The sequence below is a fragment of the Platichthys flesus genome, chromosome 14, assembly GCF_949316205.1.
Source record: "Platichthys flesus chromosome 14, fPlaFle2.1, whole genome shotgun sequence".
NCBI lineage: Eukaryota > Metazoa > Chordata > Actinopteri > Pleuronectiformes > Pleuronectidae > Platichthys > Platichthys flesus.
In genome coordinates, this window is record NC_084958.1 from 4,848,056 (window position 1) to 4,865,292 (window position 17,237).

The 17,237-nt window shown below is 41.4% G+C and overlaps 1 protein-coding gene across 3 annotated transcripts in view; it reads left to right on the forward strand.

Moving 5' to 3' along the window:
- The window catches only part of astn1 (astrotactin 1), a 423,107-nt gene that overhangs the window by 204,432 nt on the left and 201,438 nt on the right, over positions 1–17,237 (forward strand). For all 3 annotated transcript variants that reach the window (XM_062404910.1, XM_062404912.1, XM_062404911.1), the window contains one exon: positions 805–999. In XM_062404910.1, coding sequence (XP_062260894.1) covers positions 805–999 — 195 coding nt within the window. The remainder of the gene's footprint in view (positions 1–804; positions 1,000–17,237) is intronic.

A 17,237-nucleotide genomic window follows, 5' to 3' on the forward strand; every position in this document is an offset into this window, starting at 1 on the left:
AGAACATACTGTAGGTAATGCACAGCTCAGCCAGATGTTTGACACTGTTCCACTGATCGATCGATGGCTGTAACATACCAAGCAATAAACCATCAGTGACAGGGAAAAGCCTGTGAACATGTGAAAAATGCAGGCTTTGCAAATATTGATGAAAAACATACAAATGCATTCAACACTTTTGTTACAGCTTAAAATTGTAATTGTTTAATTTTAAGAAACAGGGTACCCTTTTAAAACTGAGAATGTGAAGGAAATAGATATTTTAAATGGGTTTCACTTTGAAATAAATATTCATCAGAAATAATATTATTACAACAAGTAAGTATTACAACAAAAGAGTATGCTTAACTCACAATTTCTATCACTCATTTTAATTACTCACTAACCCTTCCATGCAGTGCCCAAGTTTATGCAATGCAGTTTGTGAAAAAGGAGTGTACAGATCGGGGAAAGTGTCCTATTGTTCATTTAATCCTCCATAATGATTTCATTCTTGCCAGGAGAAAACAGCTACCTGTCATACAGTTGATTATTTTAATTACAGCAGGACAATTTTTACTCTTAGTTTGAAAAGTCCTTTCTCATTGGTAAACACTTAACTTCAAGTTGAAAATGCTCGCCTGTGCTTTCTGTATTCCAACAAACTTCATTAAAAAAAGTATGAAAGTTAAAGATCAAATATTCAAACAAGCAAATCGACACTTAAGTAGCATTGGGTAAACCTACTGTATATCACAAATGTCAGGAAGAAAGGTTAGAAGTGAGGAAATGCTGTATATGAATCTGAGACCTGTGTCACTCCAGGTGCATCGAGGACTACAAGCGTGGTCCAGATGGAAGGTCGTGCCTGCCGCTGTCTGAGGCCTGCACTGAGGGAATCGACTGTGGGGAAGCGCTGGACGTTCCCGCTAACCAGACGGTGTTCGGAGACCTTTTCTACGGATACAACAACCACAGCAAAGAGAGCACATCCGGACAGATCCTCAAGGCCACGTTCAGGTAAACACAAGCTGTTTGTGAAGTGGAGCATGTGGAAAATGTTTGTGCCGTTTGTATCTCAGCAGGACAAGCTTTTGGCAGCGTTTGGGGCTTTGGCGTGGAAAGTGTTTATATCCAAAATAAAACAATCACCTTAATTGTGACCAAAAGTTGTATCTGGACATGTTTTATGTGTTTCAGTTGGCACATACAGAGCCTCTGGTATAAAGATGCATCTATAGCTGCATCTATGACCTGGATTAGGAAAAACACATACAGTCAATACATACACAACATGTCACAATCAAATTATTTGTATTACTTAGAGCTGAAACTATTCTGATGGTCAATTAATCATGAATTATTTAAACGATTAAACTACTAATCGGATTATGAATGACAGAAATTCTCAATTGCTCTTATTTAGCCAACAGCTTTTAAATTTAGCTTGACGTTGTATGTGATGACTGAAAATAAAGATTGACACTTCATTCAAAAAATTTTTTTAATAAACTTTGCTGCATAATATGGTACTATTGATCAGCAATGAAAACAAATAATTGCTTCTAAGCACTATCTCAGTAGAGCAACATTTTTACCCTGACATGACGCAGACAGCAAGAGCTGTGATTGGTCCGCTTGGTAGCCTTCCACTTCCAGCAGACTCCACGCCATTTTTGAATTAACTTGAAGGAACAAACACAGAAGACATCTTTGTTTTCTTCATTGTATTTCATTAAGCAAAGTAATTGCTCTTCCATATCTATCAGCTCCAACTCCAACATGATCCGCTTATTGATCTCGCCATTGTTCGGAAGTAACCAGAGCGGCCAGAGAACTAATATCTGTGGGTTTCTTATCAAGGCCGTTGATATGACTAAGTTCATCAGTGCTCCCAGCTGTTGTAGTGATGGTCAATGGAGTCATTGGAGTCACATGAGCTGGGAATGGTTGCTTTAGCTCAAGGGAAGGGAGGAATTGACTGAAAGCGCTATAGGTGGAGGATAAATTGAGTGATGGTTTCCATTCTTTGACGTGGATGACCTCCTTCACTCCTTTCAAACCACTTTTCCTCTATCCTTTGTCTATACCGCTAATCCTTTGGAGGCTCGCCGGGGGAGCTGAAGCCAATACCAATTTTCCTTCTCCTTTAAAATATTTACATTGTTGTTGAGGGAATGTCACTTAACCTTCAGCTATCGGTAAACTGCTGAGTCATGACCTGAGGAGTTGACCCTCCTGAGTAGACCCATGCATCTTTTTTTAATGGCAGTGCAATCCCAGTTATATTTATGTCTGTGCTTGAACTGCACTCTATTTAAACTGCATACGCTATATTGCTTTACTGGGTGTGCAGTGTTTTGGTTGTACACTTTCACGCTTAGTTTGTTTCTGCTTTTGAAAAACACTGTTATGAAATGCTTGTTGAAGATTATCTTATTATATACGTGATGGTAATTGTCTTGCATTTATTCTTCATTTGTCCATAACTCAGAGTGGCTGTTTTCGCAAGAACTTAGTTTGGGATACCACAACTTTAAGAGTTCCATCCAGGTGTTTTGTGCTCCTTGTAAGGGGTCTGGGCTCTAGGCCTATCTTGCATTCCAGTGGGGGGTGTGAATCAATGAGCATGTTCTTGTCTGTGTGTGGGTTCCCTGCATCATCCAATGTGGACCTATCCTGTCTTCTTCAGTGTGTATGTCACAGCCCAAAACAGTATTTTCTCTGACATCCTCTTGTGTGAACATGATGTTTCTGTTATGACGGGTTTACATTTTGACCCATGTTTCATCCACATACTCAGCTTTCATATTCGGTTTCCCGGAGCCCAGGAAACAGCGATGCTTAAATTCTCATTGTACTTGGTTGTATTTGGGTCTCATCTGGAAGGTGTCAAGCACTTGTTACCTTACGTTTTCCACCACCTCTTTAGTTGGGATGTGTTGTAAACAATGATGTCTCATCACCATCACTGATCCCCCACGTATAATGCTGTCATTAATGTGGTCTTCAAGTATCTACAACCAGTTTCCCTATTTGAAGAGTATGTCCGAAACTCATCCCTGTTTCACAGCATTATGGTCTATCTCTCCTGCTGCTGAAAAGATTGTATTAACCCTGGAGGCCCATTGTTGTAGGACTTTTTGCCCTATTAACCATTTGAATGGGAGAATGCAGCCATAATTTGGAGGATACAAAGAGCGGCTCCCTTTAGTTGATGATACTGAATTAATTGTGTGAATGAGAATTATCAGAGAAGCGAACTGTATGAGGGATGAATAATTTATCCAGGACTAATTATATTCATAATTTAGAGCGCAATCCAACATCGACTCTTTTCATGGACAGCTGCAGTGAGGTTTAGCCTACTTCATGGCGTCGGGTTGGAGCTGGCCTCTTTTTAGTTGTATCAAAAGTGGTTGGACGCTGAGTCCACTCACAGCTCCCAAGTGATCCGGCACTCCTTGGGAGGCAGCGGTTGTCAAGCAACAAGTCTCTGAAAGCAGGGCCGCGGGATGACAACCTCGTTCCAGCTGATGGAACAGATGTTTAGGCTGACGAGGGCTGTGCACGCAGGCAGACTTTCTGAGATGCAGCTTCTCTCTGAAGGCCTCTGGGTCTGTCGGTGTCGGACGAGCTCTGAACGAGACTTGTTAAATAGTCTTGGGAGTATATGAACTGGCTGGGCAGCAAAACCTAAGTACTAGAAGCCTAAAAGGTTATAAAGTTAAATGTAGATTTTGTTGAGTGAGGAAGATGAAACTTTGTTTTTATTAAGTGATAACTTTCATTGGCAAAATGTATTCCCCTTTGAAAAGTCTTTCTCCAGTTTGATGAATTAAGAAATGGTCTCTGTTCAACGGTTGATTCTTGTCCAGACAGCAGAATAACAAGAAGGATGTTTGAAAATCTAATTGAGGTTTGATCTATCGTTAATTGTATTATTAAATTAAGATGTTAGCCTCTCCGGGTTGAAGAAGATAGTGCCGGCAGTGGTATACGTTACTTTTGACTCATTTTATTATAGATTGAGAAGTTCCTATGGAAACGCCTGAGCATGTCTGAAGACTTTATTGTAGAAAGGTGATAATGTCACTTTATGGACCCAGAGAGTCTGCAGAGCTTTAATCAAAACCCTCCGTTTGTCACCCGATCTATTCACGATGAAAATGAGGGGTGTCCTCACGTCATGATTGAAGTCACACTGTGGAAACAGTTGGAGAGCAAACCTAATCAGGAGGTAGATGGGTTCTCACAGGTTGTAAAAGCATATCGGATTGAATCAATATATTTAAAGGTTATATCGTGAAGGGGCAGGATTTTATGGTACATTTTTTATGTCAATTCCCTTCCAATAAAAAAATGATTGGCGATAGTAAAGCGTGGCACTGTCAGGAATTGTCCCCAATAAAACTTGAGACATTTCTCCTAATCTCAGGCAAATTCCCTGAGGGGCAGAAATACTACAAAGCACCCAATGTCTATGTATAGAGAGTAACTGTTAAGCCACACAGGTTCAAATATGGGCTGTGTCCCCTTGTAATTTGTACAGGGTTTGATGTGGACAGTAGGGCCCTTTTAGATTTGGGTTAATTATCACTCTCCACATGCTGCAATAATTTCCATTGAACTCAGGAAGCCGGAGGGTCAGCGAAGTCAACCGCGGCCCAGGAATTGAATTTGGGCCGTGCATCCATTCAGCTGCCCGGAGGCAACTTGGCCATTTTGGGATTCCCCAGTGGAGTTGCAGAAAGGGAGGAACGGGCAGAGCAGGGAAGTTAACATCATCAAGAATCCAAATCTCAAATGCTCTGATCTCATTTGAAAGTTCTTGTGAACAGAGAGTGCTGTTCTGAGGCAGAACAAATGCTTCCTGCACAGCTGAGGCGGTGGAAGAGGAAGGCAGACTCTTTTGGGAGGCGCGTTTATTGCAAGGCCTCATTAAAAGAGATGGCAGCAAATGAATTAGAACTGACCACAAGCCCATGTGCTGAAATTAAACCTATTTGGACGAGATGATACATTTTAATATAAAATTAACAACAGTTACGGGGAGGGAGCTTTGCATCTGAACACTGAAGATCAAATGGGGGTTGAAGTCAGTGGAGCTTAATCCCGAGCCACTTTTGCACCAAAATTGAATGGATTCTCCCTTGACCCATATCACCTCCTTCCACCAATTTTGTAGTCATGTATTCTGTATGTTTTGTTTCATGATGCTTAGTAACAAAATTACAGGGGTGAAAACATAACCTCCTCTGCGAAGGTAAGAACCAAAGGTTAATCAACAGTTTAACTAAATAGCCCCTCTGTAATCAACGCTTGTCGGCAGAAATACAGTTTCAGTGTGAGCCAGAAATCACACCCTGAATCAAAAGAGTAAGATATTAACAGTAAATTACATAGTACTGAGCCCTTTTCTACTAAAACACAGTTGACTTTTACTTGATCTTTACACTTTTGACTTTTACTTGATTGTCTTTCTCATTATCAGAAGAACTAGATTATAAAATAGACAAGTTATATCCCTACCATTTCAACCATGAGATCTGATACGTTTAATTGATAAGATCAGCTCAATGATGGATTATGACACAATAGGCTCTTGGGAGCAGCCTGTAAAATGTCCCCACACCCCCAGTAAGAGCAAGAGCCTAAGATTGGAGGATATACAGAATTTAGATTTTTTCAAAAATCTAGATTTTACTATGTTGGTAAAGCCCTTTGACAATAGATAAAGACAGGCTGCAAAACAACATAGAAGATTAAACCAGTGGTTTTGAAAATTTCCGGCTTCTGAAAAAGCAATTTAGTTATTTCAGATTTCTGAGTTGTTAAAAGCTTTTTCCCTCTGAGGTTCTCAAATGCTTTAATGATCCGTTATCTCACCATAAATCAAAGAAACAAGGCCCATATTATATATGAACAGTTTAGATAAAGTAGTTTGATCTAGCTCCACCTGCTCTGTAAATAACTGCTTCAGTATTAATGAACAACCTTTTACATTCAAACTTTAACACATTTAACCAGTCTACATCTGATAGTTTCAGGTGTATTTGGCTAAGTGTAGAGATGACAGCCCAGAAATCATAGCAGAGTGACCATGTGCTTACACTGGGTCAGGTAAACAAGAGGTACATTATTTCCACTGCACTTGTTTTCTTGGTAACAAAAAATACTATGAATTAGAAACAGCGACAGTAAAAGGTTAGAGCCGTTTTCAGACCCAATGGGGGTCCGGACTTTCCTCAGAGTTTGTCTGTCAGATATGAACAACGCAGCAGAGTCCTTTTTCGACAACTTAGAAATCTCTATGAGTTTTCAGGTGAGGGTTGGCAGCACATGCAGAGACAAGATGTAACGCGGAAATTTCGCTGAAGATACCACATGTTTTTGCTCACACCAAATTGAGAGTGGCGAGTTGAAAATTAAAGTTTTGGCAGCGCTTTGCATTCACCACTTGTGGATGTTCAGCTGCCGAAGAAAACAGGTTCAGTCCTCCAGTCCTGAACGACCAAGGCAGGCAACGGCCATTAAGTAATCCATGCATTCACCAGCTGAATTGTTACTTAGCTTCGACTCATATGATCAGACTTCTGGAATGTTTGTCTCTTTAACCCTTCCCTTCTCTAAACGTACTTCTACTGGAAACCATTTCCTGAATATATCTGAGCTTATTTTTTTTTCATAACTTGAAATGTTTTATTGGACTCTTCTCTTGCTTATTGTGAAACAATTGGCAATCTTTTGAAAGGTTCTGTTTGAAGTTTTTATTCATAATTTAATGCAAGAAGTCTCCCTATTACCTGAATAGTTGCCTAATATATTGATAAGAAAGAGTTTGATAAGGGAATGATAATACCATCCTGAAATGACATAACTGTCAGCATTTAGCCTAATGGAATATCTGAAAGTGTCATACTAGCACATGCTGGTCCTTTTGTGTCACCATGACCGTTTCTTTTAATCTCTTTAAGTCTCTTGCAAAACCCATTCTGCTAAAAACACTGGAGTTCCCTGTGTTCAGATCGAAGCAGCAGGTGGGAAATGTTCTTTCCTTTCTTCTCTCACTGTGTCATAGAGTATAGCTTCACTGGCACAAATTTAATTCTTTTGAGGGAATAACTGCAGCTTTGAAAGGCTCTCCTAACAACTGGACCGGCCGAGTGAGTCACTTCATCACTCCCAGAACTCCCGCTCAACGGAAACACTGACGACCAACCGGTGTGCAGTTAACTGAGGCTGTGTTAAATTATCTCCAGCCACGGAAAACTCAAACTCAGAAAAATCCAGTCATGTCTCACAGCCACTCGAGGCTGCCATCGACTTAAGTCACTGGTCAGGAAAACATGCAAGTGAAACATGACAAGTGTTCTCATGTAACCACGTCAGGCTTATTCTTTGCCCTTGAGAAAGAGTGAGCCGAGACAGCAAAGAGATGGTGTGAGGAAATCTTTATGTGGTTCTCACTGGCACTTCTTCAAAAGCTTCTACCCCACTGTGTTGGGGCGGCACAAAGCATCTGTGTCATGAAAAGAAGTAGTCAAATTTTAATTTTGTGTAATCATTAGTGGTTTGTATTTTTTCCCCTCGTTCCAAACACATTGCGTAATCTTTGCTTTCTTCCTTGCAGAACTCGATTTTTCCTATCAAGTTAACTTAAACTTGTTTCTTTTTCCTCCTCATGCTACCTCATAATAATATCGCAAATTCATACAGAAAATCAAAAAAAATGTAATCCCCCCAGGGAAAAGTTTTGACGGCCTTATGTTTTATTTATGTGCGGAAAAAAGGCAGATACGGGGGAGAAATGGACCTGCTCCGTGGCCCCTGCAAGGGTTTTCTATTTACACTGTCGGAGGCAACAGCAGGAAGGAAGGGGAATAAAAGGAAAGCAGCAAGTGGTCTGAGCAGGTGTCCACTGTAGCATAACATGCATAGGAACATATCCAGGGCGCTCAGCACACAAGATGCGCCTCCTCTCACGCTTTTACAGGTACACACGCGGCCACAGTGGGTGTGCAGGCTCCCCGTCTGTACCGGACAGCCATCCCTTTCAGCTCCATCTCCAGAGAGCGTCATCACACACACCGGGCTGGTTTGATTCTCTCCGCCCAGCATGCCTCCCTCATGGTTTGTCTTTCAAGCTCACACGGCCTGAAATGCTTCTCATGTTTTTCAAAAAGGAAATCCACCCCTCCGCCCCGAGCAGGAAGCACGGCCTTCCGCGCTCCCCCCCCTCCCCGGCCTCACAGGCACACTTGTTATTATCATTTCAAATTCACATAGACTTTATTTATTGGATTTCCTCTGAGGTAGAATAAAAAAAGAAAAAAATCAATTGATTTGTGGTCATTGGCAGCAGGCCGACGGGGCGTAATGTAATTTCGGTCACAAAGCGACATGAGGTATGAGGTCCGTGCCCAGGAAGGAGGTCACAGTGACATCTTGGGAACATCGGGTTTGATATGATCCGGGTTAATATTACAGAGCGCGGTGACGGGGGTCTCCAGCTCACGCTCTCTCTGCGGGAGCCGGTGGAGTCCAGTAATGAGATGTTAAATAGCTAACCTCCTCTCATTACTCCTCACACCGTCCTCCCTCCCCTCTCTATTCCTCTTTCACACGACAAGCTCCGAGCAGCTTTTAATGAATATTTTAGTGGCCTTTGTTGCCATTCTGGTGGCTGCTTGGGATCAATAATTAAGGCCACGTTTCCACCTGAACTCCCTCCCCATCGCGCGCGCGCACACACACACACACACACACACACACACACACACACACACACACACACACACACACACACACACACACACACACACACACACACACACACACACACACACACACACACACACACACACTACTCTGTGTGGGTATTTTTCTTTATTTTTCTCCTTCATTTTTTGGCTAACCTCCATCTACTGTACCCCACCCTCAGGAGCCAAACCTTCATTGACTATTTTAATTAAACTGATGGAGTGGAAGGGGTGTGGACGGTGGCCCCAACGGATTCTCAATGAAAGCTGTGAGTTTATACTCACATGCTACATGCACACGACTATGTGATCGTTTGAAAAGGCATCAACTCTACAGATACGCCTGGTGTCCTTCTCCAGCTAAAACAGAGGTCTGCAAGCGCTGCTGGCCCCCGAAACCGTGGCATCATTCACAGATGCTTGCTGATTGGGTCTTTGAGGCACACGCCTGTGACCCCCCGCTGTATGTGACTGGTCACAGGATATGTATTTTTGTTACGCCCCTGTACGACTAGAAGAAATAATCAAAAATTGGCTAGATATTCCACAATGTTAGCTCTATTCGAAAATGGTCAGTTCAGTCAGACAACTCACGTTTGATTATTTATCCTATTTATTATTATTCACAGTAGAACAGGTCTGTGTTTGGCGACTAGGCTCCAACTTAATCACTCCCCCATATGATTACACAGGAATGATGAGAGTGATGAGCAAATATTTGTAACCCCCCGTTGGAGCCTACAGGCTAATGCTGGGCCTACAGGTGGATGCTGAGGTGGTGGAGGGACTGAAGCACCAGGTAGCAATACTGCAGCAGCAGTGCGAGCAAGAGGGGTTGATGGGAAATGTCTCTCTGGTTAAATAGACCACCTGATAAGGTGGGTGTGTATTATAGATGGTTGTGGAGATTGAGGTATGTCACATGATGTATGTCACGTGATGTATGTCACGTGATTGGCGCAGCGCAGCTCGAGTTGCCTGCCAGAACTAGCTCGCTGGCGTCACCATATTTCTGTCGGACAACTCACGTTTGATCATGTAATATATTTATTACAACAGATTTAGTGTTTGGCGTCTAGGCTCCAACTTAATCACTCCCCCATATACTACCTGGTGAGGTTCCCTCTTTATACGGGAATATAGTGAACTTGGCACATGGCAACATATGCACCGGAATTTCACCTTTAAGCCCACCAAACCACCTGAAATGCAATAAAATTATCAGTCTGCAAAGCACATACAAATTATTCATTCACATGTTTTGTTTGTATCGCCAATATTCAAAACATGATTCGTTTCATCGGGCTTAACAAATGCGACATCCTGTCCTTAACCCTCGACAAGAGTAAGGAAAAACTACCAAAAAAACCCCCATAAACAGGGGAAAAGGTAGAAACCTCAGAGAGAGACACATGTGAGGGATTCCTCTCCCAGGATGGACAGGAACAGATGTATGCCACGACAAGGGTGCAATGAATCCCTTGGCATCGTTCGCATTGTAAAGTCACCATTTGAGGGGATGAAGGCGCGCCGAAACATGCCTGTGACTACCCCGGACGCGGAGACGTGATGGATCCCGAGATCTGACATGCAACAAAGGATTTATGCAGCGGAGATTACACATTAAAACATCAAGGCTGCAGATGATGTTTGAGAGTCAATATTCCTTCTTGTGGTGTCCAACATAGCATGAGTAGCATTGATGATGGAGTGTTGCAGTCATAGCGGTGCAACATCTTAGTGAGTGCGGGGACAGCATCCAGGTGTTAGGCCTCAGCTCTGGCAGGGATGGCGAAGCTTTGAGGAGATCTCGTCATGCATTTTCAACCATTGTTGGTAGGCAAGGGTGTCGTTAGATGGGTTGAAGAGGGATGCAAGCGTTTGATCATAGAGGAGAAAGAACAGAAAGCAGTATTATTCTTAGCAATGATAATTCAGAAGTCTCGACAAGATCTATCAGACTTGTTGTGAACATGTGTTCTTCTAGGACTAGAGAGGATAAGATCATGTAGAGGATTAAATAAGCGTCCTTGTCAGATTTCCTATTAGACTGCTTCCGTTATCATATACTCTGACTCACCTTGACAACAATTCAGTAATAAGGAAATATAAAGCCAAGGTAAATGTTAGGAAAGACTGTCATCATTGAGGATTCATAGCTCTTCTATGTAGCAGCATTGACACATGATAGGGTTATTGGTTCTTGATCTATTCACTGCTCTGTAGGAATTGGATGAATACCATGGGGTCAAGACGCTCGGGTATGGTTGGACAGATGGGATTTCCCTCTACTTAAATAGACCGCCTAATGCGGTGGATGAGTGCTGTGGCTGATTGTGGCAAGTGAAGTATGTCACCTGATATATGTCACATGATTTATGTCACCTGATGTATGGCACATGACTGAAGCAGCGCAGCTCGAGTTGCTGCCAGAACTAGCTCGCTGGCTTCACTTCATTTTTGAAAAGTACGAAAAATACAGTAGTAAACATATCACATAAGCTGACAACACAATATAGTCACCACAGAAAGTAATGTTTCCACTCGAGTTTCCCACGTTGTGTGGGCGGAAATAGCAGCACGCTGTGTAGATAACACTAGTTAGATCACAATGTTAACTGTAAACAAACAATGCAAACATTTTCACATCTTCTTTTACAAGCATATGTTTATTAAAGTGCTTCAAACAGTTCCACATGACTTTTTCATCACATTTCAAGAATGTGAAATAACTTAACTTTTGAACTTTACAAGATTTTATAACCTCTGCAGTTTCATCTCAGATGTTATCATCATAACTGATCATCTCATTACTTTTATTTAATAACTGTCAACACATTATTTTAATCTCTAAACCATATTTTCTTGTGTGTCAGTATGGATGGTCATTATCACAATGCAGAGTGAAAACGCTGGTGTGGACAGAGACTGCTTTGAAAACAGTGCTTTTTAACAAAAAGGCAGTAATATGGATTTAGCCACCGTCAATGAGTCTGGGGGACGAGCGTGAAGAAAACAAGCCACAGGGTTGTTGTTGCTGTTAATCAAAAGCATCCTTTTGTCTCATTTCAGTAATTCACCTCTTCTCTTACTAGAGGAGAAAGTTTGAGCTCATCTTTAGTGAGTTTTGGCAGCTCCTCACACTTGAAGAGAATTCCTTCTAAGAAAATGATGACATCCTCACTCTGCCAGATGGCTGTTCAATTTTACATGTCATCATCCAACAAAATTAACAATGAAGATTGTCAGACATGAATGCAGCGATGGAAAACTCCCCCCACATCCCAGTTAACATGCATCTAAAAAGGACAATAAAAACTGCAGACAACGGAGATCCACTCAGTCTGTGTGCTTTGTTAAGCTGACAGCTGAAGACAAGTATAATTGATTTCAGGGGAAACTGAAAGATGTTCCACTTCGGTGTCAGCACCAACCTGGTTTGGAGCTGCAAATGTAAAATAAGGCACGTTTCAGTAGAAGTTGATGACGTGTGTAACCCAATGAGCAGCGTTCCCATAAATTCCACTTTGTTCGTGCATTATTCTTCATCATTATTCCACTCCAGAGCCTCAGGATGCATCGAGAAGTGTTACAGCGATTAAGTGCCCGACCAGCCAGCCACCTCACAGCACCGCGGCTGTTTTTCTCATCAGCTGCAGCTAACCTTGCGTTGTTTTTATGAGCCTGATTTTCATCCTAATTGCTTATTCCTCCCATGGCCACGCCATGACCAATGCAAATAAACTGTCACTTGAATTCTGCCGTTTGACGCAGCCACTCCAGCTCCGCTTCTGCTCCAGCCAGTGGCTTTTGTCATTCTCAAGCTGTGACTTTCCCGATGGCTACAATTTGCAATTTGTAAATATTTGAGTACTCTTATTTCACTCCCTCCACAGCTCAGATCCACAGCACCAGAAGAATCCGTTTTTAAACTACCCGTTGTGTATGTTAAGAGGAAATCCAGTATCAGACATTAAAGATGCCATATTTATAATGAACACTTGTAGGCACATCTTAAAAGTGCAAGGCTGTTTGTCTTCAATTGAACTGTAACTGTAAAGAGCGTCCATACAGTCTAAGTGAGATGCTGTAGATCTTTTGATGGTTAATTTAATAACTGGTGTCGGTTACCATTACTGGAGGGAAATATTCCCAGCATACAGGAAGTAGTAACTGGAAATTTGAGAGCAAATTAAACAGCAGCACATGAGTCATCCATAGCTGTCTAGACTGTGTGGGAACTGTACAAATCTATGGATGAGAAAATGATGTGCTTACCTCAGAAAAGTCAATGGTGTTAAAATGAATGTCTACCAAAGCTTGGTTTTGTACACATGCTGTCAGTCGAGCAGGCACACAAATCAATCAGAGCAGTAGCAAAAGGTGAGGTCAGAATAAACTATCAAAATTGTAAATCAGAAATGTCAAAAAGTGAGATAAAAGAAGAAAGACCAGAAGAGGGGTTGGTGGAAAAACCCTTTGTGAAGCAAATTTTTTTCAAGAAAGAAATACTTGTTATGATTCAAGATTTTAGATATTTGTTTTTTCAGAACAGTCCCACCCCTACATACAATCTATACGTTTTACAGCTTATCAACCATGTCAGGGTTGTGATGCTGAATTTCTAGACAATTTACTTTGCTGAAGGCAAATTTGCCTTAATCAGTGACCGGTGGCCAAAACGACTCGGCTATTAAGTTAAACAATTAACCCAAAATGTATAGAAACCAGCATTTATAACCTTGAACCGACATAACCTTGCTCATATTGGTTCATTTGGTTAATACCTTCCCCAATGGCCGCATTCACAACCAATACTGCATTTACTCCCTCCTCACTCCCCAAAAGATCTGCCCTCAATTTACGTTTTAACATTAAACACCATCACTAACTAATCAGAAGTAATTAGGACTCAAACCGTACTGAAGTTTACTGCGTTTGTTGATACTCTGGAGTATACAAGACACATATTGAAACACATTGGAAAAAATGACCAACATTTGGGACGTAACAGAATGATGCGCATTCATGATCCGACACCATCGATTTAAAAACTAAATAATGGATGAGGAGCACACACACACACACACACACACACACACACACACACACACACAAATCCCTACAGACAGGAGAAATGTTCTTCCCGCAGATTATGATACTTTAGCCTCTTTACACTGGCTTCCGGTACATTTATCTACAAATGTTTGTAACAAATACTATGCCAAATATATGATTATCCAGTACATTTATATATCCTGAGTCTGGAGTCTAAATAATGAGAGGATGGAAAGATATATACTCGTCAACTTTGGTCCCGAGACAAACAAGTTCAACCAGGAGTCACCGGCATCAACAGACAAATGAGGGATGTCAGCTCTCAGACTGAAGATGAGTCACCACGCAGCGGAACTATCAACATTATGAAAAATGAGGTTGTTAATGTGAAACTTTGTCTGCGTAATTGATACGCTGTATTGATCTTCCATTAATGATCTGCCATGAAGTATATTTCTGCATCTGCCTGTTGAGAGAAGCAGTTACCTTTCCAGCTTTGATTTACTCCCGCCTTCACCCTGGCTTCACTTCCCTCGGACTCCTTCGCCTGTCTCCTTTTACTGAAGGTTGTCATGTGAAAATGATATGATATTTTCTGAAACATAATTCTACAGGCGGCTATAATGGCATTTACAAACAACGTCAAAAGTTCCCATTATATCATGGGATTTTCAGAAGCTCGACTTAAGTCTTGGACTTGTTTAGTGCCCTGGTGACATTATATGGTCTTACAAGGTTTTCCAATTTGGTCTTATCAATCTTCTAATTCCTCAAATCTCTGCCTGTCTGTATGTGGTTTGTATATCTTGAGAACCATTCATCTTATTAGCCTCACACTTGACATCTGTATTTTATAAGAGCCCAAGGAGGTACTGTGGGGAGTTTAGCGTGACTTGGAGATATGTGTGACGTGATATGTTCAATATTGATACAATTTGTATAAACAGGCGAGCAGCACCTTGTAGTCTTCGGGGCTGAGGCAGAGTGCTGTCAGTCTAACTTGAACATGTCATCTCCTACATCAGGGCTAACCAATAGCACACTGTGAATCCCCTTAGTGCTCGGGACACACTGGCTGCAGTTGTGCTGTGCATGCACGTAACAGCTGCGCCCTGCAGTTGTCAATTGTCCACACCAGCAGCGCGTCTGCTGCGGTTCTGCTCTTATATCTACTGTACTTCCTGGAATAAAGGGTTGTGTACTCAATTAAATGCCAGGACAATACGATATGAAGACGTGAATCTTCCCATCTTGCGAAAACGATCAAAGCCTTATTTAAATAAATTCCCAGAAACGCTACATTGCTTTTACTTTGAAATGGATATGTGGATGGTGTTGCAAATTGGTATGTTTTTTCAAATATGTCACAAACATAAAGATCTGCAACACTTCCTCTGTCCGTTTCCAAGTAAAAGCATTCTATCATTTCTGTTGACTTATTACCATTAAGTGGTTAAATACCGTTCATTTGTTAAAAAAAGGTTGACGGCACAAGATGTACGGCTTCATAGTCTGTAATACTGATATTTATTTGATTACATAGGACTACTTTTATACGTAGTACATACAGTAGTCACATTTATGGCCATTTTCAATGCAAACACTGTGGAAATACATACAGTGCCTTGCATAAGTATTCACCCCCCTTGGACTTTTCCCCATTATGTACTGTTACTAACTGGAATTCAAATAGACTTAAATAAACTTTTTCCCATTTGATCAACACAACATGCATAGTACTTTGGAGGTGCAAAATATATTTTATTGTGACACAAACAATAATGAGAACAAAAAGTTGTTGTCTGTTAGGTGCATAAGTATTCACCCCCCTGACTCAATACTTGGTAGAACCCCCTTTTGCTGCAATTACAGCTGCAAGTCTTTTGGTGTATGTCTCTACCAGCTTTGCACATCTAGAGATGGAAATGTTTGTCCATTCTTCTTGGCAAAAAAGCTGAAGCTCAGTCAGATTGGATGGCGACTGTGAACCTCAATTTTCAAGTCTTGCCATAGATTCTCAATTGGATTTAGGTCTGTGCCTTGGCTGGACCATTTTAAGACATGAACAAGCTTTGATCCAAACCATTCCTTTGTAGCTCTGGCTGTATGTTTAGGGTCATTGTCCAGCTGGAAGAGGAACCTCCGTCCCAGTCTCAAATCTTTTGCAGACTGCATCAGATTTTCTTCAAGGATTTCCCTGTATTTAGCTCCATCCATCTTACCCTCAGTTCTGACCAGTTTGCCTGTAGCTGTTGAAGAGAAGCATCCCCACAGCATAATGCTACCACCACCATGTTTCACTGTTTGGATGGTGTGCTCAGGGCGATGGGCAGTGTTGGGATTCCGCCACACATAGCGTTTTGCATTGAGGCCAAAAAGTTCAATTTTGGTCTCATCTGACCAGAGCACCTTCTTCCTCAAGCTGGCTGTGACTCCCACGTGGCAAACTCCAAATGGGATTTATTATGGTTCCCTTTCAACAACGGCTTTCTTCTTGCCACTCTCCTTCCATAAAGGCCAGATTTGTGTAGTAGGCTACTAATAGTTGTCCTGTGGACAGATTCTCCCACCTCAGCTGTGGATCTCTGCTGCTCCTCCAGAGTAACAATGAGCCCCTTGGTTGCTCCTCTGATAAATGGTCTCCTTGTCCGGCTTTTCAGTTTGAGTGGACGGCCTTGTCTTGGTAGATTTGCGGTTGTGCCATTTTCTGTCCATTTTCTGATAATGGATTTTATGGTGCTCCATGAGATGTTCAAAGCTCTTGATATTTTTTTATAACCTAAATCTGCTTCATATTTCTCCACAACTTTATCCCTGACCTGTTTGGTGAGCTCCTTGGTCTTCATGATGCTGTTTGTTCAGAAATGATCTATAACAAACTCTCAGTCCTTCACAGAACAGGTGAATTTATACTGAGATTAGATTGCAGACATGTGGACCCTATTTACCAAGTATGTGACTTGCAAATGTGTGTTGTGAAGGCAATTGGTCGCACCAGATTGTTTTTAGGGGTTTCTCAGTAAAGGGGGTGAATACATATGCACTCAACACTTTTCAGATTTTTATTTGTAAATAATTTTGAAATCCATTTAATATTTTCCCCCACTTCCAAATGATGGACTATTTTGTTTTGGTCCATTACATAAAATCACGATGAAATAAATGTTAATCTGTGGTTATACCATGACAAAATGTAGAAAAGTACAAGGGGGGTGAATACTTATGCAAGGCACTGTAGCACTGGCAGTGGCAGCTTTGCTGAAGAACCTGTTGTCGGACTGAGAGGCTCAATATTGTGCATTCAACTTAATTATGAATAATTTAACCTGAACAGATATTACTGGGAATATTTTGCATTAAATAGATAAAGTTGTATAAGTGACTTTCTTTGTGGGTTTGTATTCTAGTATAAATTAAGCCTTTTGCAACTGAAATTGC